Genomic DNA, 24,511 nt, shown 5'->3' with positions numbered 1-24,511 from the left:
AGGTAAACAACAGTTATTCGTGTATTTAACACTCAGCACTTTAAAAAGAGCTTTTGTGTGTCTTATTTTGATTCTCTTACCTGCTTGATTAGAGATGGCAAGTATTCTTATCTTACAGATAGAAACATGGAGACTCAAGGAGAATAAGCTATCTGTATAAGGTAACATGACTGCATAAGCAACACTAGGGCAGTCAGAACTCAAACCAGGGCTTCTGATCTCAAATTCTTTATAGTCCTCCACTGTACTGTATTGATTGATTTATTTAGGGTACATTATTGAGCACCGACTTTCAGGACCTGTTTTAAGTGCAGCACATAAGGTTAAGAAAGCGGATAATTTTCGGTTTCCCATTAAAAATATGTGTAATACATGAACTTGGGGAAAATCAGTATAGTATCTGCCACCCTGCTCTCTCTCTTTCCTGAGGCAACCGCTCTTATCTGGAAATCTTTGAAAATACATAGGATAAGTCTGTTTTGGGAGCGAAGTCACGCCTGGAGGAGGCATGCCCTTGGGTTGGGGGGAGGTAATCGCCTTCCCTGGGGGCGGCCATGGCGCAGAGTAAGTGAGCTACACCCAATAACACGGGTTCCATTCTCGCATGCTGAGGTTGCGTAGTGGAAAGGACGGCAATCGTGTTTCTGGAGCGGGCAGCGCCCGGCCTGGTGGCACGAAGATCTTTGGACCCAGGTGCTCCGGCAGGTTTAGCTTGCGGCCTCTGGGCGGGGCTCTGGGGGAGTGGGGCGGGGCGTGGGGCGGGGCGTGGGGCGGGACTCAGCGCGGGGCGGGGCGGCGCGCCGGGGACGTGGCAGCCTCAGGAACCGGCGCCTCCGGTGGCCATCTTAGAGGCGGGCGTGCGCGCTGCAGGGTCTTACCTGCGTGTTGCTTCTGTTCTAGCAGCCGTAGTCTTACACCTAGCCTGTCTAGCCTCCACTTTTCACTGCCACGCAGACACTATCTCGAGCCTGCAGGTAAGCGTTAGTCCGGCAGCAGTGCGGGTGCATGTGGGCGGCGGGATGGGGCTCAGGCGCCCAAACCAGCACTCAGGGGCGCCTTGGCTGCGAGGGGGCCGGGTCGGCCGGGCCGGGAGGCTAGGGTCGCTGGAGAGCTCCTTAGTGGTACAGTCCGGGCTCCCGCTGTTGGAGCGTCCAGGGTTCAGCCCAGGCACCGGTAGGCTTCATGAGGCAAGCATTCCTGCTGTGGATTTTGCGGAGAGTGCGGCCCGGGGGTCTTGGCCGGTTCTAGGGTCCAGTCCCCGGACCCACACCGGCGCCCCGGTCTGTTTGGCTCCACCTTCCACCGCGCTGGCCAGAGGGGAGAGACCGGAGGTAGGCGACCTTGGCCCGGCCCAGCCCGCCTGGAGACGTGGCAGAGCCGGGGGGAGGCCGCTCCCGCCTAGGAGACTCCCGGGTCAACAAATGGGGATGGGCACTAAGAAGGAGCTTCTTTAACAGTGGGTTCCCCCTTAGATGCCTAGCGCCGCTCTGGAGGGCTTTTGCTCTCTGCTGTCTCTTTGTTCATTTTTAGGACCTGCTTCGAGCAAATTTGCGGGATAGCCTATGTCCTAGATTGGCAGAATTTGTCCAGTTTAAGAGAGTGTCGTTGGAAGTAGTTCTTGAGAGACAGCATGTATGTTTCCGCGAACATGACACATTTTGACATTCCAGTCTTTTTCCTTTACAGCTGCTATTTGGTCAATGAACATTTATAGAAGTTATTTTTGGTATCAGAACTGGGAATGCAGAGACAAAACTCAGACCTTCCTGCAGCAGTGCTCGCTAAAGGGTAGTAGAGAGCATCTTTTGAACCTGTAGTACATTAACAGTAGTAATGGTTTTTAATAAGATTTTATGTTTATCAGAGGTTCATTATTCCACCTCTTGCATCTTTATAAGTAGCCACCTACTTTTAAGAGAAAATCCAAGGCACAAGCAGATTGGAAGAGCAGAGTGTGTCCAGAAACGGACCCAGTTTTCCAACCCATTTCCATCACTTTTTAATGCTGATACATTAATATAATTTTTGTGTTGAGACTAAGCTTTAGAACCTCTACAACTCTGACATTTCCCTGTTACTTTTATCACAAACTTTTCTTTAGTAGATGGTATTATATTCCCTGGTGGCTCAGCGGTTGGGAATCCTCATACAGTGCAGAAGACTTGGGTTCGATCCCTGGGTGGGCAAGATCCCCTGGAGGAGGAAATGGCTACCCACTCCAGTATTCTGGCCTGCAGAATTCCATGGACAGAGGAGCCTGGTAGGCTACAGTCCAAGGGTCACAAAGAGTCAGACATGATTGAGCACATTGTTTATGAATCCAAGATTTACCCAATATTGTCGTTAAGCTAGTTCTCAAACAGTCTAGCTTTTAAAGACAGAAAGAAATTGACCAATATTCCATTTTATGGGTTGTATTCATTGTACAAAGTCTTTTGCAAGTGTAAACATTGCACTTCATTCAGTTATGTTTATCTTTAAATTTGACTCCCTCTGATCACTTTGAGGATTGGTAGCATTTGTAGTAGGAAGATGAATAACCAGTGAAAAAATGAGATGAAAAGAGAGAGCTTTGTCAGGGAGTGATAAAGTCCCCAGAAGGTGGTTCTGTCCCATATTATCTACCTTTGATCTGTTGTTTAGTCACTGAGTCGTGTCTAATTCTTTTCAACCCCATGGACTGCAGCATGCCAGGCTTCCCTGTCCTTCACTGTCTCCCGGAGCTTGCTCAAACTCATGTCCATTGAATCAGTAATGCCATCCAACCATCTCATCCTCTGTGCTCACCCCTTTCTCCTGCCTTCAATCTTTCCCAGCCTCAGGGTCTCTTCCAATGAGCCATCTGTTTGCATCAGTTGGCCAAAGTATTGGAGCCTTAGCTTTAGCATCAGTCCTTCCAATGGATATTCAGGGTTGACTTCCTTTAGGATTGACTGTTTGGATCTCCTTGCTGTCCAAGGGACTCTGAAGAGTCTTCTCTGGTACCATGATTCCAAAGCATCAATTCCTCGGCATTCAGCCTTCTTTATGGTCCATCTCTCACATCCATACATGACTACTGGAAAAATCGTAGCTTTGACTATCAGACTTTTGTTGGCAAAGTGATGTCTCTGCTTTTTAATACACTGTCTATGTTTGTCATAGCTTTTCTTCCAAGGAGCAAATGTCTTTTAATTTCATGGCTGCAGTCACTATTGCACAGTGATTTTGGAGTTGAAGAAAATAAAATTTGCCACTGTTTTCACCTTTCCCCCATCTATTTGCCATGAAGTGATGGGACCAGTTGCCTTGATGTTAGTTTTTTGAATGTTGAGTTTTAAGCCAGCGTTTTCACTCTCCTCTTTCACTCTCATCAAGAGTCTGTTTAGTTCCTTTTCACTTTCTGCCTTTAGGGTGGTCTCATGTATACATCTGAGGTTGTTGATATTTCTCTCAGCAGTCTCAGTTCCAAATTCTGCTTCATCCAGCTCGGCCTTTCACATTATGTACTCTGCTTATAAGTTTAATAAGCAGGGTGACAATATACAGCCTTGACGTACTCCTTTCCCAATTTTGAACCAGTCCATTGTTCCGTATCCACTTCTAACTGTTGCTTCTTGACCTACATACAGATTTTTAAGGAGGCAGGTAAGGTGATCTGGTGTTTCTATCTCTTTAAGAATTTTCCACAGTTTATTGTGATCCACACAGTCAAAGGCTTTAACATAGTCAACGAAGCAGAAGTAGATGTTGTTGAATGAAAGGATTTTGCCTGTCTGGATATCTGCTTTCTACTTCCTGCCCGTAGATCTTTCATCTACACTCATAGTAAAACTTTTAAAAGTGTTGTACATATTTGCTTTACCTCCTACCTCAGTCCAGTTGAAACTGGCTTCTATCCTCACTCCCTTTTGGAAACAGCTCTCACTAAGTTTTAACTCCAGTTTGGCAAATCTATTGATTTTTCATATATCATCCTATTTGGCTTCTCTGCAGCATCTGATACCATTGCCTTGAAACACTCTTCTCTGGATTTTGGACACCACTGCCTGCTGTTTTTTTTCCTGTTTTTGTGGTCTCTCATTCTTCTCTGCAGGTGTTTTTTCCCCCTTGTTGGGCCATCTTCTTTATTCACTTAGTCTTCTCAGATCATCTCTTTTCAGCACATGACTTTAGAGACTATCAGTGAACTGACGAAGCCCACATTTATGTGGTTTCTGAGCTGCAAACCAAGTCAGCTGTACTTGGTTGCTTCAAGGAGTTTGCACTTAGCATGTCCAATATGAAATACTGTGTAATCCCTTCTTTCCCAAAACATCAGACACACACTTTGACCTCCTCCAGTGTTCCTTATCTTATTGAATGGCACCACCATCTGTCCAGGTGTGCAGGTCATGCCTCTCTCCTTCCTGGACCCCACATCCAGCCTATTGCTGGGTCTTACCACTTAAACATCTCCTGAGTCTATCCACTCTTCTCCATCTCCACTGTCATCACTTTAGGCTAAACCAAAGTTTTTCAACCTTGGCATTATTGGTGTTCGGGGCCAGATAATTCTTGTGACTGTCTTGTGCATTGTAGAATTTTTAGCTATATCTCCAGCTTTTACCTACTAGATGCCCCTAATACTTTGTAGTTGTTGGTTTTTTTTAATATTTATTTCTTTGGCTACCTGGGTCTTAGCTGTGGCATGCGAGGTCGTTCTTCTCAGTGCATGGGTTACTCTAGTTGTCACGTGCGGGCTCAGCAGTTGGAGCGTGCACACTTAGTTGTCCTGCAGCATGTGGGGATCTTAGTTCTTCAACCAGGGTTTGAACCCATGACCTCTGCACTGGAAGGCAAATTCTTAACCACTGGACCACAAAAATGTCTTCAGACACTGCCAAATGACCCGTGAGGGGCAGGTCACCCTTCTTCACTCCCTGTTTGAGAATCACTAGTCTAGAATGTTATTTGAAATACTTCTGTATCCTTCTTAAGGGTCTCCCTGCTGTTCTGTGTAGATGCCCTATGGCACGGTCTGCATTCTTTGGTCAGAGGAATGTTTTCAAAACACAAATATGAATTGTCTAAAGCAGCCTAAATATCCTTCAGCAAATAAATGGATAATCAAACATCTATAAAATGGGATAGTATTCAGCAATGATAAAGAAGCCACCAACGATCCATCCAACGGCTTGGGTGGATCTTGAGAGCACCCTTTTGCATGAAAAAAGCCAATTTCAGAAGGCTATATGCAGTATGGTTTTATTTTCGTAACATTCATGAAATGAGAAAACAGAGAACAGTTGTTTGTCAGGGTGTATGGCAGATGAGAGGGTGTACCAAGGAACAGCACGCGGGAGTTTGTTTGGGGAGATGGAACAATTCTGTGTCCTGATGGTGGCGGCTCGAGAGTCAGTGCATATGATGAAATGTCACAGAACTGCATACAGACTCACACATGTGAATAAAAACAGGTGAAATCCAAAGGAGGTTTATACTTCAGTTACTCATATTGTGCCAGAGTTAATTTCCTAGATTTTATGGTTGAACCCTAGTTATGTAGGATGCTGTCATTGGAAGGAGCTGGGTTTAGGGTACTGATGAACTCTGGCCTGTATTGGCATCTTCTTGTAAGTCTAAAATTCCTTCAAAGAAATTAAAAGACAAGTAACATCATCCCTAGTTTGAATGCCCCCACGGTGACTTTCTGTTCTTAGAAGATTCTACTCTTTAACTTGGCTTGTAAATCTCAGTACAGTCTGGGCGCCCATCCAGGTCTCCAATCCTCATTCCTGTTCCTTTCTGAATTTCTGTATATTCACTTTTTTTGGCATGTACCCTCCTTGTCTTCTTTCCCTTTCCTAATTAAATCCTGATCATCCCTTTCTGACCCCAAGTCAAAATCATTTTCTAGCAAACAGAATTGTTCTTATCCTCAGAGCACATCATTCAGGCTACAGTTCACTGTATGTTGGTGTTATTGGTTGTCTCTCGGGCTGGACTGTAAGTATCCTGTTTGTTTTTGCTTACAGTCTTATTTCCAGAGGCACCAGTGTATGCTTGGCAAGTGATTGACCTTCGCTGAATATTTGTGAAATGAGTAAAAACTTCAAAAACGTATTTGATGTATTTAGAAGTTCTCATTTTATCCTTGAAGCAGGCTTGAAAGTTTGTAATTTTTAAGGAAAATTTTCTAACATTTTTAATCCATTTTTGTCTGTTAGGAAAAATGCTCGTGGCACTTTTGCTAAAAACTGACTTTTCTAAAAGCTGAGACCTAATTATTTAGCCATTATGTTGTTGTTTAGTTGCTAAGTCACATCTGACTCTTGCAATCCCGTGGACTAGCCTGCCAGGCTCTCCTGTCCATGGGATTTTGTAGGCAAGAGTATTGGAGTGGGTTGCCATTTCCTTCTCTAGGAGATCTTCCTGATCCAGAGATCAAACCCGTTTCTCTTGCCTTGGCAGGTGGGTTAACCATTATGGGGGGTACCTTTTAGAATGTAAACAAAGAAAAGCTGGGAATAGGGAAGAATACTGGAGTGGGTTGCCTTTTCCTTCTCTAGGGGATCTTCCCAACCCAGGGATCGAACCCACATCTTCTGCTTCGGCATGTAAATTCTTATCTCTGAGCCACCTGGGAGGTGGAGTGGCCTGTTAACAGGAGTAGCCTATGTACACTGCTTAGTGAGGAGGGAGGAAGTGTTTCAAAAATACTTTACATAATTTATTTTTGAAGTAATAGTGACTGGAATCTAGATAGAAATCTAACATGCATTCCTGTGCCAGAAATTAAATTAGTAATTTACTATTTGAAATATATTGGGTAATTACATAGCTAACATAAAATTATTTCTCAATTATGAAGTAGGTGTATGAAAATGTCTCAGATTGTTTGCTCATTAAATAGTCTAACTACTTAAAATTTTGGCAAATCCTTCACCTGGAGATAAGTGGCATTGTATACAGTAAAAACAGACATCTGTCTGTTGGTTGTGTATTTACATTTGAGCTATGTAATTTTTATTTTGTTTTATTGGCGTATAGTCGCTTTACAGTGTTATGTGTGTTTCTGCTGTACAGTGAAGTGGATCAGCTATATGAAGACACATACCGCGCCCCTAAGCCGCCTTCCCACCCCACCAGCCCCAGTCCCTCCCCTGCAGGTCCTCGTGGAGCCCTGCGCTGAGCTCCCTGTTACAGCGTTACACAACTTCCCACTCCTATCTGCCCTACATTTGGTAGTGTGTGTATGTCAGGCCTACTCTCCCCACCCACCACCATGTCCACATACCTTTTTTCTCTGTCTGCATCTCTCTTCCTACCCCGCAAACAGACTCGTCTGTGCCATCTTTCTAGATTTCATACATATGTGTTAATAAATAATATTTTCTCTTTCTAACTTACTTTACTCTGTATGACAGGCTTGGGTCTGTCCCTGACCCAGTTTTGTTCCTTTTTATGACTGAGTAATATTCCATTGTGTGTATGTACTCCTACATCTTCTTTATCCATTCATCTGTTGATGGACATCTAGGTTGCCTCCGTGTCCTGGCTGTTGTAAATGGTGCTGCAGTGAGCACTGGGGTGCGTGAGTATTTTGAATTACGGTGTTCTCAGAGTATGTGCCCAAATGGTGGGATTGCTGGATCGTATGTTAGTTCTATTTTTAGTTTTCTAAGGCACCTCTGTACTGTCCTCCTTAGTAGCTGTGTCAATTTATAGTCTCACAGCGTATGAAGGTTCCCTTTTCTCCACACCCTCTCCAGCATTTATTGTTTGTAGATTTTTTTGATGATGGCCGTTCTAACCAGTATGAGGTAATATCTCATTGTAGTTTTGATTTGCATTTCTCTAGTAATAAATAATATTGAGCACTTTTTCATGTTTTTATTAGCCATTTATATGTCTTCCTTGAAGAAGTGACTATTTAGGTCTTCCATCCATTTTTTGATTGGGCTGTTTATTTTTTTTGATATTGATCTACATGAGTTGCTTGTATATTTTGGAGATTAATCCCTTGTCAATTGTTTCATTTGCAAATATTTTCTCCCATTCTAAGGAATGTCTTCTTATCTTGTTTATGGTTTCCTTTGCTTTGTAAAAGCTTTTTAAGTTTTATTAGGACCCATTTGTTTATTTTTGTTTTTATTTTTGTTACTCTAGGAGGTGGGTCAGAAAGAATCTAGCTGCATTTTATGTCAGAGTGTTTTATGTTTTTCTCTTAAGAGTTTTATAGTGTCTAGACTTGCATTTAGATTTTTAACCTGGTTTTTTTTTTTGTGATGGTGTTAGGAAATGTTCTAATTTCATTCTTTTACATGTAGCTGTCCAGTTTTCCCAGCACCTCTTGTTGAAGAGGCTGTTTTTCTCCATTGTATCGTCTTGCCTCCTTTGTCAAAGATTAGGTGCTCATTGGTGCCTCAGGTTATCTCTAGACATTAAACTGTATTTCTGTTTTTGTGCCAGTACTGTCTTGTCTTGATTAGCTTTGTAGTACAGTCTGAAGTCAGGGAGCCTGATTACTCTAGCTCTTTCTTTCTCAAGATTGCTTTGGCTGCTTGGGGTCTTTGTGTTTTCATACAAATTGTAAAAATGTTTTGTTCTAGTTCTGTGAAAAATGGCATTGGTAATTTAAGAGGGGTTGCACTGGATCTGTAGATTGCTTTGGATAATGTAGTCATTTTCACAATATTGATTATTCAGACGAAGAACATAGTATAGCTCTGTGTCTATTTGTGTTGTCTTTGATTTCTTTCATCAGTGTCTTATGGTTTTCTGCATACAGGTCTTCTGTCTCTTCAGGTAGTTTTATTCCTAGGTATTTTATTCTTTTTGTTACAATGGTAAATAGGATTGTTTTCTTAATTTCTCTTTCTGATCTTTCATTGTTAGTGAATGGATATGCAGGAGATTTCTGTGTATTGATTTTGTATCCTGCAACTTTACTAAGTTCATTGGTTCGCTCTAGTAGTTTCCTGGTGGACTCTTAAGGATTTTCTATGTATACTACCATGTCATCCACAGTGAGTTTTATTTCTTCTTTTCCAATTTGTATTCCTTTTATTTCTTTTTCTTCTCTGATTTCTGTGGCTAGGACATCTAGAACTATGTTGAATAATATTGGCCAGAGTGAGCACCCTTGTCTTCCTGATTCTAGAGGAAATGCTTTCAGTTTTTCACTATTGAGAATAATGTTTGCTGTGGATTTGTCATATATGGCATTTACTGTGTTAAGGTAGGTTTGCTCTGTGCCTGTTTTCTGAAGCGTTTTCATAATAAATGGGTATTGAAATTTGTTGGAAGCTTTTTCTGCATCTATTGAGATTTTCCTGATTTACCCTTTCCATTTGTTAATATTGTGTATCACATTGAGTGATTTGCATATATTGAAGAATTCTTCCATCCCTGGGATAAACCCCATTTGATCATGGTGTGTGATCCTTCTAATGTGTTGTTGGATTCTGCTTGTTAGTATTCTGTTGAGGATTTTTGTGTCCATGTTCATCAGTGATGAACATGGCCTGTAATGGCCGTAATTTTCTTTTTTTGTGTGTAATGTCTTTGGTTTTGGTATTGGTGATGGTGGCCTCATAGAATGAGTTTGGGAGTGTTTCTCTACAATTTTTTTTTGAAGAGTTTGAGAAGGATAGGTGTTAGCTCTTCTCTAAATGCTTTATTCTCTAACTATACAAGGTTTAAAAGTATACTTTTTATTACTGTGTAATCTTTATTACATTTTAATATTTTTACAGTTGTACTGAAATTGAAAAATGATGGAAGAGAGTGGAATAGAGACAACACCACCTGGGACCCCCCCACCGAATTCTGGGGGCCTGGCTTCTGCTGCTGCATTGTCTTCCACCCCGGCTCCTTTAGGTACGTGCAGCTGTCTAGCATCAGTGGGTTTTGAGGAGAGTCGGGATACTGTCATCTTTTCTCAGAGTCATTTAACAAAAGCCTAGAGACATAGCTCAGAGATACTGTGAGTTCAGTTTCAGACCACTGCAATAAAGCAAGTCACATGAATTTTTTTATTTCCTAGTGCATATAGAAATTATGATTGCACTATACTGTAGTCTGTTAAATGTGCAATAGATTGTGCCTGTGTCTAAAAAAGAAAACAGTGTACCTACTACAATTAAATACTTTGCTAAAGCATTGCTTTAAAATGCTGGCTGTCATCTGGGCTTCAGTGAGTTGTAATCTTTTTGCAATGCCAGATGTCAGTGATCATGCATCACCATAACAAATACAATAATAATGTAAAGTTTGAAATATTTTGAGAGGTACCAGAATGTCACACAGAGACATGAAGAACAAATGCTGCCGGGTAAAACAGCACTGATAGACTTGCTTGACGTAAGGGTTGCCACAAACCTTCAGTTTGTAAAATGAAGCAAAATAAATTAAGGTGTGCCTCTATATTAAAACTTTTGTAATCTTTGCCAGGATGAAGGTAAGTAGCCTTTTTATTTAAGCCCAAAGGCAGAAAACATCTTTGTTTTGCTTTAATTTTTATTTTTTGTTTTCATATTAACTAGAAATCATCTTTGTTATGACAGAAATATCCTAAAAAGCACGTGTTAGCTTTGCCTAACGTTCTGTGACTTTGTGGAGATTAACCTTCTGACCAAAGTTTTTCAGCCCTAAATTGTGAGGTTTTATGCTTGTATTAGCGGAGATGAAAAGCAGGTCTATTTTATTAAAAGCACAGCAAAACAAACAGAAACAGCAAAGATCTGCAATACCATAACTTAATTTTATAGACCTGCTGCTTTTACTGATGGAAATTGAAAATCATTTGCACTCAGTCATACTCATGTATTTTAAATTATGTACTTAAAGATAACTCTTGGGAATAGGGTCTGTTAAATTTAAAAATTTTCCAAGATGGTAATGAGATACTTTGAAAACTAAATGAAGAGAATGTCACTGAAGTGTGATTTTCCCTCCCCTCTTTCCTAGCCGCAGCCAGCACCTTCCCTTCTCCCAGCGGGCCCTCAGTGCAGACCTTGCCGCCTCAGGCGTACTCTGCCCCCCAGCCGCCCCTGCCTCCGGTGCAGCCTGCGGCGCCCTTGCCCTTTCTGCCGTCTGCACCCGTTCCTTCTGTCCCTCCGCTCGTCACCTCTCTGCCACCTGCTGCTTCTCCGCCGACTGCTGCTGCCTTCAGTAATCCTCCTCTGTCCCACTTCCCGCCTTCCACCTCTGCCCCAAACACTGTCTTACCTGCACCCCCGTCGGGTCCTCCCACTTCGGGATTCTCCGTCGGCTCAGCGTACGACATTACGAGGGGCCATGCAGGAAGAGCTCCACAGACACCCCTGATGCCATCGTTTTCTGCACCTCCGGTGACAGGTACTCTCTCATTGACACTTTGAAACAGGTGGCTATAGGGAATGTTTTATGTTTGTTTTTTTTTTGTAACAGCTTTATCGAGGTGTAATTCCCATACAATTCCCTTTCACATGTACAGTTTAATAGTTGTTACTATATTTACCAAGTTGTGCAGCCATCACCACAGTCGACTTTAGAACCTTTTAATCACCCCCAAAGAAACTGCATACCTGTTAGCAGTCACTCCATACTTCTCCCAATCCTCATGGTTCTCAGAACCACTAATGTACCTTCTGTCTCTGTAGACTTGCTTGTTTGGGACATTTCCTATAAATGGACTTGTATTAGTATGCAGTCTTTTGTGACAGGCCACTTTCACTTAGTGTGATGTTTTCAAGATTCATCCGTATTGTAACAGGTGTCAGAGCGTTCTTCCTTTTTAGGATTGAACGATATTCCGTTGTACGGCTATCCCATGTTTTGTTTATTCATTTCATCAGTTGATAAGCTGTTGGTTGTTTCCACTTTTTGGCTATGGTGAGTACTGATTTTATGATCCTTGGTGTGCAAGTTTTATATAGAAATGTTTTCATTTCTCTTGAGTATGTACCTAGGTTCAGACTTGCTGAGTTTTTTTTTTCCCCTGAAGGGCTTCATTTTTTTTTTTAAATAAATTGAAGTAAAGTTGCTTTATAACATTGTGTTAGTTTCAGGTGTATAGCATAGTCACTCAGTTACACATATATCTATATCTATTCTTTTTCAGATTCTTTTCCATTATAGGTTATTACAAGATATTGAGTAGAGTTCCCTGTGCTATACAGTAGGTCCTTGTTATTTATCTGTTATATATATATATATATAGTAATGTTTTTCTGTTAATCCCAAACTCCTAATTTATCCCCACTCTTCGCCTTTGATAACCGTCTTTTTTTTTTGGTATGTCTGTGAGTTTGTGTTGTGAATAAGTTCATTTGCATCATGTTTTAAAATTCCACATATAAGTAGTAACGTGATATTTGTCTAATTTACTTCACTTAGTACGATAATTTCTAGGTCCATCCATGTTGCTGCAAATGGCATCATTTCATTCTTTATGGCTGAGTAATATCCCATTGTGTATACATATACCACATCTATTGATTCATCTGTTGATGGACATTTAGGTTGCTTCCATGTCTTGGCTCTTGTAAATAGTGCTGTTCTTGGGGTGCATGTCAGAATTGCTGACTTTAGTGCAACCATCAGACTATTGTCTAAAGCAGCTGCACCATTCATTTTACTTTCTTAGCAGCATTAAGGAGGGTTCTTGTTACTCTGCATGAATATTTTATTCCCTTTTCCTTGATTTCCAGAGCTTCCTATTTTCATTTAAAGTATTAAAACTGATGTTACTTAATATATGATTTTTATATGATATAAAACTTAGAACATGGTTAGTATGTGAAAGCCAAAGTCACTCAGTTGTGTCTGACTCTTTGTGACCCCGTGGACTGTACAGTCCATGGAATTCTCCAGGCCAGATACTGGAGTGGGTAGCCTTTCCCTTCTCTAGGAGAATCTTCCCAATGCAGGGATCCAACCCAGGTCTCTTGTATTGAAGACAGATTCTTAACCAGCTGAGCCACAAAGGAAGGGAAATGTCGGACAAAATTCCAAAATTTTGTCCTAACATTTTGTGTGGTTATAGAGAAACACCAAGGTGAAGTCTGAGTTTAGCTTTACTTAAAAATTATCAGGACCGAATGATCCAGGGAGTAGTTTATTTAGCCATGTAAAAGTTCAAAATCAAATAAGTGTATGTACCGTAAGTTGGTGGTATTGGACTATTTTATTTTCTAGGTCAAGAACACCTACTTTTTTTGGCTTCCCTGGAATGGTTATTGGAAATCAGTATTAAAACTTCATCCTGTCACATTCTTCCTATTGTTTCCCTAATTTTAGGAAAAGAAACAACTTTGTTGTGATTTTTTTTTTAATCCAGTTTGGATTATCTAGTTTAACAAAAATTTTTGCAGAGTGCAGGTATGACACCCATGTGGATGTATATGTGGATTTTCTTTTTGAGTTAAAATATTGTATATGGATATGTTTACTAATTTTTATATGAATTTTGTATGATGAGCTTGAGTGCTCATAACAGTTATTTTTATGGTTTAAGGAGAATCAGTCTATAGCTGTTTGCGTCCATGTGATACATTGGGCAAACATGAAGTACTTTTGGGTATATTTTTTTGTCCATTTTCAGGGGACTAGTAGTAAGCCTAAGAAGAGGGAAAGAAATTTCTTTTTTGGAGTTTGTATAATTTATTTAGATGATTCTTTGAATTCATATCTCAGTGTTGAAATGCCTGAGTATATAGTAACATGATTAAAGCTGTTTTGAACTACTCATTTCTTATGTTGTATCATCTTTTTTATAGGAGATATTTTATAGAATAAATTACATCTGTTAACATTTTTGCCATTAACTAGGTATTTTGCCAACTCCTATTACTCAGCAAGCTGGTTTGACATCTGTGGCACAGGGAACTGTAACCACATCAGCCATCACTTTCCCAGAGGAGCAGGAAGACCCTAGAATTGGTAGAGGTCAGGATGAAGCTTCAGCTGGTGGACTCTGGGGTTTTATTAAGGTAAGGGGTATTTACTTTAAAAACTGTGTGTGATTTTTTAATTATAAAACTTAAGAGAATTTTGAAAGTAAAAAATAGTATAAGGAAAAATCATTGTAAAATATCTTTTTAGTTTTATTACACTTTTTCTGGGCTTCCCTGATAGGTCAGCTGGTAAAGAATCCGCCTGCCATGCAGGAGACCCCAGTTTGATTCCTTGGTCGGGAAGATCCGCTAGAGAAGGGATAGGCTACCCATTCCAGTATTGGGCTTCCCTTGTGGCTAAGCTAGTAAAGATTCCACCTGCCATGCGGGAGACCCGGGTTCGATCCCTGGGTTGGGAAGATCCCCTGGAGAAAGGCTACCCACTCCAGTATTCTGGCATGGAGAATTCCATGGACTGTATAGTCCATGGGGTTGCCAAGAGTTGAACACAACTGAGCGCCTTTCACTTTGACTATACTTTTTCTATAGTTCCTCTTAGTCTTCTGGATGTGCATATCTAGGTAGATATATCTCTTCAATTAAAAGCAAAGTGAAGTAGTGACATGTGGACACAATTTTGTGTCTTTTGTTTAGCTTTACCTAGTGACCATGAACAACTTTCCAGCCATAAAATATTCAGGTTTACTTTTCTCAACATGTCATTCATTGCATTTATCTCCCGTGTTTTATTTCACTAACCTGTTGTTGGCGTTTTCCGGTTGTAATTCTTAATAAAATTATGATGAGCCTCTTGTATGCAAATCTTTGTGTACTTCTGCTTTATCAGAGTTAATTCCTAATTAATGTCAGTGTGAACATTTTAAAAACTACAGGTATATATTGCTCTCCAGGTAAATTATACCAGAACACCCTGTTGTAAGATCTTTCACTTGCTAGAAATGATTATCATTTTCTAATTTGATAGGCAAAGAAAATAATACCTTGTATAAATTTACATTACTTTGTTATTGAATTTGAGCTTTTTTTTAAACTGTGATTTTTGACCATTTGTATTTTTCTTTTGTGAAGTCTGTATTCATATGCTTTGCCCAGTTTTGAATTGGGATTACTTTCTTCTTTAGTGACTTCATAAGAACTCTTAAGATATTTTATTTTATGCTGTCATATGTTGCCATATTCTCCATTTTCATCTTACATTTCAACTTAATTATGCTTTATTGACACAAAATCTTCTAAGTTTTCGGGAGTCATTTCTATGAGTTTTTTTAAATGATAAAAATGACCTTTACCTACTACATTGTGATCATTGTTTTTTTATGATTTAATTTTCTAATGGCAGTATTTTTTATCATATCATTTGTTATAGCTGATACTTTAATATATTGTGGAGGTAGAAATCAAACTTACTTTTTTTTCCAGCCACTTAATCGAGTATTCTAAAATCATATCCCAGTGATTTGATATGTCACCTTCATCTTAGTTACCAAATTGTGTCTGATAATGTCAGTTAGTGGGCTGTGTATTTTATTCCCTGCTCTGCCTGTCCTTGCAGCAGTACCACACTATTTTAATTATTGTAACTGTTTGTTACACTAATATTTATTGAAAGCCTACTCTGTGCTGAGGTGGGGATTGGAATATCTGTCAAATCAGATGGAAAGGTAAGTTCGCAATCTTTGCATTCTTAAAGACAGATCAGCATGTGGTTGTATAAGTTTTCTGTTTTTTCTTCAAATTTTTCTCTACTGGTCTTTTCCATTTATTTTTCTTAACCACTTTCTTAAATGATTCCAAAGTCACTTTGTCAAGTTCCCTTCAATATTCTGAGGGTTTGGTTATAATTTGATTATATGTTAAACATATTGTTTAATTGTTAGGGAGTTAAACTGATTTACAGCGTTTTAGCTTTATGTATTAGAAAGATGGCATTTTTTCTAAGCTTGCTTCTTTTTATCACTTTGTGCTTTTTAAAGGTTTTCTTTATGTAGGAACTATCACTTCTTTTCCTTGTTAAGACTATGTTAGCATGTCAATTACCAGTTGTAATAGTTCAGCTATACAGATTTTGTAAATAACTCAATATTCAGCATAAGATGAGTTGACAGTCTTAAATATCAATGTTATGAAGTCATTTTTTGTTTTGAATCACCTTAGTTTAATGGTAGGTTGAGACAGGTGGAATCATGGCCTGTCAGCTAGATGCCATCTCAGGAGGCATTGCTCCCTCTTAAGTCTCTTCCACTGTGGGAGAAGCATAGATGAACGGAACTCCTCAGATCTGGTTCTTTCTATCTAATAGTGTGGTTTTAAGAATTCAGAGGAATAGGTCTTTTTTAAAAGTGAGAGTTTGGAACAAAACAAATAGGGAGTAGGAAAAAAGAAAACTTTCATAGAATATAGAGTATTAATATTAAAGTAATAAGTAATTTTCTGGGAAGTAAAGATAAATCGTTTTTACTATTAGGGAACAAAATAGGAGTGTTTGGAGAAACATTGATTACAGTCTTTATTTGAGACCCTAATGGACAAGTTTTGCCTAGTCTTTTATATAGATAACTAAATAAATAATAAGTAAAAATATATGTATACATAGAAATGAAATTAACATATATGCATACACATATGCGTATATACAATAAACAGGTCAGTGTTGCTTGAAGTAGGGTCTGTAGGTTACTGTCAATCCACAATGAGATGAAGAGAAGTTGAGAGGAAGCATTTTGAAATTTCATAGTAATTTGACATTGCCTTATTTTCTTACACTTTACAAAAGTATAGGTCTGCAGTGCATTGGAAACTTAAATTTTTTTTCACCATCCAATAATCACAGTGATCTTTGCTTAGAATGAGTATTTACATGTGAATTTGTTCTGTGCAGGGTGTGGCTGGGAACCCTATGGTGAAATCCGTGCTCGATAAAACAAAACATTCGGTAGAAAGCATGATTACAACGCTGGACCCTGGCATGGCTCCATATATCAGTATGTAAAACTAGAGCATTTGCCATGTAAAGTATGTGCTCATGTCAGCCACTGAGTGTAATCCTACAGGTCTTGTAATCAGTGGCAATCCCCTTATGTTCTTATGTTGATTGTTAGTCTTGGTGCTTTTAATTCGTGTTTTTCTTAGCCGTCATTAAAATTTTTGAAAACTTCACAGCATGAACCTTGCAGGAGTAAAAATTATTTGAATTATTAGTATACTTGCTGATTTTACTTATGATTAGTGTTGCTTTATATGAATTTTGCTATCACTATTGACACTTGAAGTGTTGCTTTGTTCATATATAGTTTTTGGCATTTCTCCAGTTATCTATTTTAAGTAAATGTGGTTATGTGTAACTCAGGAATAAAATTTTTAGAGGCTGTTAATCTGCTTACTAATAATATCTCATTACTAGGTTTGCTAGGAAAACTATTTTAATTTTAACGACCTTGGAACCCTCATTATCAAGAATTCTCCAGATGGTTAATGTACATATTCAATAAGTGAAATAACATGATCACTCAGCAGGATTTATGACCAATTATTAGTAAATCTATTGAAGATAATTTAGTGGCCAAAGCTGTGCACCAGGTACTTGAACAGAGATTATCAGTAGCAATAAAAAGTTAATAACTTTCTCAAGTCTTAAGTCTCTTGATAATTGACTATCTAGTAAATGTCAAAAGACAAGACCTACTAATGGTAAGTACCATTTATTAAATATTTGATCTGCCAGATACTAATTCTCATAAGAGATCTGCAAGCTAGGTGTTATTTTCCCCAAGTTTTAGATGAGGAACTTGTGTTCAGAGAAATTTATTATTATTGTCCATCATACAGCTTGGTGGAGTTAACAGCCACTTTGCTTCCCTTTAAGTAGAAAATTGAATTGAAGAATTAATTCAACTGAATTGGTCTCTGTGTTTCTAATTGTCACAATTGGACCCTACCATATATATTGATTTTATACATTCATAGTAATCAAGTTTGATATAATTTGTAGTATATATATTCTTTTCACAGGATCTTATTTTTAATGAGGAAAAGAAGAGAATTCATATCTTTGGAGCTCTTGTTGTTTTAATGGGTATTGTGTTAGACCCATTACCTATTTGAAGCATTTACCTTATTAATCCTTAGAGCAAGCTCTGTGAGGTGGCAGGAATTTTTCTATAAGGAAACAAGCTCCGTGACTTCCCCAAGGTAACGGAGCTAGTAAATGATAAAATCGGGACTCAAACCCAAGACTTTCCTCAGCCTAGTACTCTGCATGACTTCTAGAAAAAGGAAAAAAACAAGAGAGAAGGATACAAAATGAAATTTCTATTAGCAGATAAAAAGCAGTAAGACTTGAGTGTGAAAACGCTATTGACAGGCAGCAAAAACTAGACCATTTGGCTCTAACAAACTTCTAGTGGAACTTAAACCGTATTTTTATACAAATATTTTAGGAATCACTATAACAATTTCAAATGTGTCAGGAAAGCACAGGAACTATTAGAAATGGATTTTAACACAGTTTAAGTTTCTACTTTTTTTTTATTAGCTGTTTTTATAATCATTAAAAGTGACATGAGTCATCACAATCTGAAGAGTTTTTTGAGCTGAAGCCTAATGAAACAGTACTTTGCTTGGGTCAAGAGCTATGTCCCACATGGAGGGGAAAAAGAGACATATTCTTTTTCTTTCCTATGTAACCCACTGCTTTTTGGTTTTGATGACTTAAGAAATTCCAGTAAAGATGGGATCTGTGGAACGTTACTTCAATCAGGAAAGAGTCCATGATAAAAAGCTCAAATATTTGGAAATACTTTCAGCTGCTCTGAAAGACAATTACTGAGGAACAGCATAGTGTTGTTTTGAGAGCAAACTGTTTCACAGCTTTCTTGAGAAATCTCAGAACAAGATGTTGTTAGGTGGCAGGGTGAAGTGTGTGTGCTAACCTCACACGCTAGAGTCAAAATGGACAGGCCTAGGGCTGAGTCCTGACATCATTGCTAAGTAGCTGTGTGACCCTGGGCAAGACCTTGTCGGCCTCAGTTTCCTCAGCCAATAAAAAGGTTAATCTGTATCTTGTGTCATTTTACCAGGTTGGTACTAATGATGTCATAAAATGTTAGGGCATGTAGTAATTATGAGAATTTCATTAATTTGAAATTTTCTTCTGGTCTTTTTAGAATCTGGAGGTGAACTGGATATTGTAGTGACCTCGAATAAAGAAGTAAAAGTTGCTGCCGTCCGAGATGCCTTCCAGGAGGTCTTCGGCCTAGCTGTGGTTATAGGGGAAGCCGGACAGTCCAACATTGCCCCACAACCAGTGGGCTATGCAGCAGGATTAAAAGTGAGTAATAGAACATCTTCTTAGCATATAGAAACTGCTGGTTTATTTTTTCATAATTCTGATGATAATTCTATGGTCTTTGTAGAGCTGTTGGGTTTTTACATACTGAAATACTGATTTGGTTTTTAATTGGACAGCTCTCTAGTGTTAATGACGATACAGTGGAATTTTGATTATTGGGAGCAGGGATGAACCACATGCCAGGAACACAAAAAGGGAGATGTTGGTCCTGAAAGAGATCTTCTTAACCCGGTATTAATATTTAAATCCATTGCTGCCGTTATCCCTTGCATCCCATAAGCTTTTTATTACTATCACTATTAGTAATAATTTACTTTATTTCTTATGGTTTATGGGATTCTTATGTATTTAGAAATTTCCAGACTAGTAAACAGGTTTTAAATTTACCTGACGGGTCCCCCTTTTCTCTGTACTTGGTGAGGGAACTCAGCCACTCACCGAAAAAGCTTTCTTAGCTTGCTCACTTTGAGTCTTCCCTTTCCTTGTCCATTTAACTAACTTACCTTAGAGACCCAACTACCTGGCAAGTTATAGACACAATGCCTGTGTATAACCAGAGTTTGTCAGGGTCTTACCAGCATGTAGAAACCTATTAAATTTTATAGTGCACTTACCAAAAGGAAGACACTGCTGTAGTTGGTGATAGTGAAGGAAGACGACCTTGTGATTGCATCTGTAGGTCTCTATCATCCTTACATAGTAGTGGCAGATGATAGAATGGCTTATTTTGAAGACAGATTTCATACACTTGCATACTCACACCTCCACTTGAATCTCATCTAGTCTTCTGACCTATAATCATTAAAAACAAACAAACAAAAAAACACTGTCAATTATCCAAACCAATTCTATTACTATACTAGACATAGTGCCCTCTAGCCTTCTAGGTGCTAAAGTACCAAGAGTTCTGCCCTCCCTCTCATACACATTTTATCATCACCATGTATACAGACATGCAAGAACAAATGAACAGTTTATCAGCATACAAACACTGCTTCCACCTTAAAAGGAAAAAATAAACCAAAGCAAACCTTAGTTTTTTTACCCCTCTTTCCCCATCACCTCCTACCTTAGCTTTTTGCTTCATTTTGCAGCAAAACTTCCGGAGTTGCCACCACTTTTATCTCTAGTTCTTTTCTTCATATTCTCTTAACACTCACCTCAGTCAGGGTGTCACCCCCCACCACTCCACTGAGGGTGTGCTCTCTCGGTCACCGGTGTAGTTCCGTCTCCTTTGTGCGAGCCTGGGCTTTGAGACTCCTCTGCAATGTCTTTGATGCTCACGGATGCCACACTTGGTCTCTTCCCTGCCTCTCATTCCTTTCTGCTTTCTTTGTTGGCTCTTCCTTTTCTCCCCAGCCTCGTGATGATGTCATCCAGTCCCATGGCTTTGAATAGCCGCTGTGTGCTGACAGATTTGAGTTTATATCTCCAGCACAGACCTCTCATGTAAACTCGGTTTATATAAAAGTTGCCTTTTTGACACCTTCACTTGAATGTCTCAATGTCTAGTCCTCAACTACTTTTCTTCTGATCTGTTTCCCTAAGGTTTCTCCATCTCAATTGATGACATCTGTGTTCTTCCATTTTCTCAGGTGAGAAACCTGGAGTCATCCTTGATTTCTCTCATTACCCATGTCCATTTCATCAGGAAATCTTGTTCACTATACCTTCAAAATACATCCAGCATCTGACTGCTCGTCACTGTCTTCATTGCCTCCACCCTGGGTGAAGCCATCACAAGGTCTTGCTGAAATCTTGCATTCACCTTCTAACAGGTCATCCGTTTCTACCCTTGTAGCCCTGTAGGTTATCTTCAACAGAGGAGCCAGGATAATTCTTTCAGCACACTAGGTCAACCCATGTCACTGTTCTTTTCAGAATTTTATGTTTCCCTTAGTGTAAAAATCCAAATTCCTCACCATGGTTTCCACAGCACCACATGACCTGGCTGAACTTGCCTATTTTTTTTTTTTTTTTTTTTGATTGAAGTATAGTTGATTTTCAATGTTCAGGTGTATAGCAAAATAATTCAGTTATACCATATATATGTGTGTGTATGTGTGCGTGTATTCTTTTTTTAGATTCTTTTCCATTATAGGTTACTAGAATATATTGAGTATAGTTCCCTGTGCTATATACAGTAGGTTGTTATTATTTGTTTTGTAAATATAGTAGTGTGTATCTGCTAATCCCAAAATGAAAGTGAAAGTGAAGTTGCTAAGTTGTGTTGACTCTTTGGGACCCCATGGACAGTAGCCTACCAGGCTCCTCAGTCCATAGGATTTTCCAAGCAAGAGTACTGGAGTGGGCTGCCATTTCCTTCTCCAGGGGATCTTCCCAACTCAGGGATTGAACCTGGGTCTCCTGCATTGCAGACAGATGCTTTACCACCTGAGCCACCATAGAAGCCTAATCCCAACCTCCTAACTTATTCCGCATCCCCTTTCTTCTTTGGTAACCGTAAATTTGTTTTCTATGTCTGTGAATCTGTTTCTGTTCTGTAAATAAGTTCATTTGTACTTTTTTTTTTTAATTCCACATAAGCAATATCATGTTTGTCTTTCTCTGATTTACTTCACTTAGTATGATAATCTTTTAGGTCCATCATTTTGCTGCAAATGGCAATGCCACATCTTATTTATCCACTCACCTATTGATGAACATTGGGGTGTATGTATCTTTTCCAGATACATGCCCAGGAGTGGGGTTGCTGAATCATATGGTAATTCTGTTTGTGGTTCTTTAGGAAACCTCCATACTGTTCTCCACAGTGGCAACACCTCCGTTTTTCCTCTGGCTTCGTCTTCTGCAGTCTTGCCCCTTGCTCAGTCCGTGCCAGCCGTATTGACCTCCTTGCAGGGCTTCATCCTTATCTAACAGGCTGCTCTCTCACAGCCCTTTCCCTAGCTCTCGGGGAGACACTTGCCTCACATGCCTACTGGTTGACTCCCTAACCTTCAAGTCCTCAAGTCTTCCCCGTGCCGCGAGGCCTTACCTGACTGCCTGCTTCAGTGCTGCAGGCTGCATGCCCGATCCCTTGAACCCTTTTTTTTCCTCCTACAGCATTCAGTGTTTTCTGATCTGCTATATAACTTACATTATTTTTATTTTTAATGCTTTTTTCCCCCACTAGAATTTTAAGTTTTACAGGAGCATAGATCTTTATTTTGTTTACAGATGTGAACTCTTAGAATAGTGCCTTGTTTTTTGTTTTTTTTTTAAATGATTATCTAGCAGGCTTATTGAGGTAATTTGGTATCAAACCACAGGCAGTACAGTTCAAAGTGCTAGGGTAAACCTTTAAAAATAATTTTCTCAACTAAACAGTCTAATGCAAAAGACATTTTCACTCTGGGAGCTGTTTCGAAGTTTGGGTAAACAAACTTGACCGGAACAGGTATTTTCCTTACGAGAACTCTGGCTGCTGTGTCATACTGTGATACTGTCTTATCTGTGATAGTACCTTTACCATCAGACACTGCACGGTCTTCACACTTGTCTCTGTGCACTTCTGGTGATACACAAAGACTGTGCAAGGCCGGGGTAGACCCAGATAGTTTTTAGCAACTCTGCTTCTCCTTCCTCAGTTTCCACATGCATTCTTTCCTAAAATGTTCTGACTGAATACATACTTGTAATGGAGTCTCCTTTCTCATCTCCTCTTTATAAGCTCTGCCCTCTTCCAGTAGAAAATAAAGACACACCTCATGTCCCCAGATTGATTGCCTCAGAACATGAAATCCTCCTGAGTGTCATCCAGAGGGACAACTCCAAATAACATTTTGGATGTTATGGACTCAAATGACACAGTGACTCAGTAAAGTCTTCTGGCAAGTCATCTGGTTTCTGATTGTTCTGGAAAAACAAACAAACAAAAAACAAAAAGGACCAGATAAAGTTGTCAGCTGATAGGTTGTTAATACTGTCTAATGATAGATCATGACATGATTTTTGAAATATAACTCAGAATTTCATGGTTTTTAAAGCTTGAGTCTTCAATATTTTATTATGCTAAATATCATTACATCAAAGATACTTCAGGTAAGTAGGTACTGAACTTGAAAGGCTGATGGAGATTTTTTTTCTGTAAAAACCTTGTTTTATGAACATTAACAGTTCATGTTGTGATTTTATTACTTGACAGATTTGTTTTAGATTGGTTTTTGCCCTTCAAATTTAGACATGGTTTCCTTTTCCACAGTCTTTAATACAAGCTTAAAATTCATTGAAACTGATACAAATATCAAACTGATTTTTAATTTTATCAGTTGTTTATTTTGGGTACACTAGAGGGAGCTAATGAGAAAAAAATAAAGCAGAGTATTAAAATTTCAAACCAGATTTTTTTCTCTCCATCTGCTTTATTTGAAGTGAATGGCTTTTTTGAACTAAACCTAAGTTTTCCTTTACACATATGAATTTGTTTCAGTTCAATTCAGTTGCTCAGTCATGTCTGACCCTTTGTGACCCCCTGGACTGCATCATACCAGGCCTGCCTGTCCATCACCACCTCCCAGAGCCTGTTCAAACTTATGTCCATTGAGTCAGTGATGCCATCCAACCATCTCATCCTCTGTCATCCCCTTCTCCTCCCACCTTCAATCTTTGCCAGCATCAGGGTCTTTTGAAAATGAGTCAGTTCTTTGCATCAGGTGGCCAAAGTATTGGAGTTTCAGCTTCAGCATCAGTCCTTCCAATGAATATTCAGGACTGATTTCCTTTAGGATGGTCTGGTTGGATCTCCTTGCTGTCCAAGGGACTCTCTCAAGAGTCTTCTCCAATACCGTAGTTCAAAAACATCAATTCTTCGGTGCTCAGCTTTTTATAGTCCAACTCTCACATCCATACATGATTACTGGATAAACCATAGCTTTGACTAGATGAACCTTTGTCGGCAAAGTAATATCTCTGCTTTTTAATACTCTGTCTAGGTAGGTCATAACTTTTCTTCCAAGGAGCAAGCGTGTTTTAATTTCATGGCTGGAGTCACCATCTGCATTGATTTTGGAGCCCCAAAAAATAAAAGTCTGTCACTATTTCTATTGTTTCCCCATCTATTTACCATGAAATGATGGGGCCAGGTGCCATGATCTTAGTTTTCTGAATGCTGAGTTTTAAGCCAACTTTTTCACTCTCCTCCTTCACTTTGATTAAGAGACTCTTTAGTTCTTCTTTGCTTTCTGCCATAAGTGTGGTGTCATCTGCGTATCTGAGGTTATTGATATTTCTCCCGGCAATCTTGATTCCAGCTTGTGCTTCATCCAGCCCAGCATTTCTCATGATGTACTCTGCATATAAG

The 24,511-nt window shown here is 39.3% G+C and overlaps 1 protein-coding gene and 1 long non-coding RNA gene across 4 annotated transcripts in view; one reads left to right on the top strand and one right to left on the bottom strand.

Annotated features, from left to right (window-relative positions):
- The first annotated feature begins 805 nt into the window (after positions 1-805).
- PRRC1 (proline rich coiled-coil 1) overlaps positions 806-24,511 on the top strand; it is a 40,424-nt gene continuing 16,718 nt past the window's right edge. Inside the window, exons 1-6 of one of the 2 annotated variants that reach the window (XM_043912202.1) lie at positions 806-974; positions 9,720-9,843; positions 10,933-11,322; positions 13,777-13,937; positions 16,741-16,843; positions 19,025-19,188. In XM_043912202.1, the coding sequence (XP_043768137.1) occupies positions 9,738-9,843; positions 10,933-11,322; positions 13,777-13,937; positions 16,741-16,843; positions 19,025-19,188 (924 nt within the window). In that variant the 5' untranslated portion in view covers positions 806-974; positions 9,720-9,737. Of the gene's footprint in view, positions 975-1,686; positions 1,789-9,719; positions 9,844-10,932; positions 11,323-13,776; positions 13,938-16,740; positions 16,844-19,024; positions 19,189-24,511 lie in introns of those variants that run through there. The other variant, XM_043912203.1, reaches the window with a different exon arrangement.
- The window catches only part of LOC122699814, a 40,132-nt gene continuing 35,486 nt past the window's right edge, over positions 19,866-24,511 (bottom strand). For both annotated transcript variants that reach the window (XR_006342684.1, XR_006342683.1), the window contains exons 3-4: positions 22,917-23,067; positions 19,866-20,001 (exon numbers count right to left, since the gene is read on the bottom strand). This is a non-coding gene — a long non-coding RNA (uncharacterized LOC122699814). The remainder of the gene's footprint in view (positions 20,002-22,916; positions 23,068-24,511) is intronic.

This window comes from Cervus elaphus, chromosome 9 (genome assembly GCF_910594005.1).
Source record: "Cervus elaphus chromosome 9, mCerEla1.1, whole genome shotgun sequence".
NCBI lineage: Eukaryota > Metazoa > Chordata > Mammalia > Artiodactyla > Cervidae > Cervus > Cervus elaphus.
Note: the sequence above shows the minus strand (reverse complement) of the source record. Positions and strands in the feature narration are given on the sequence as shown.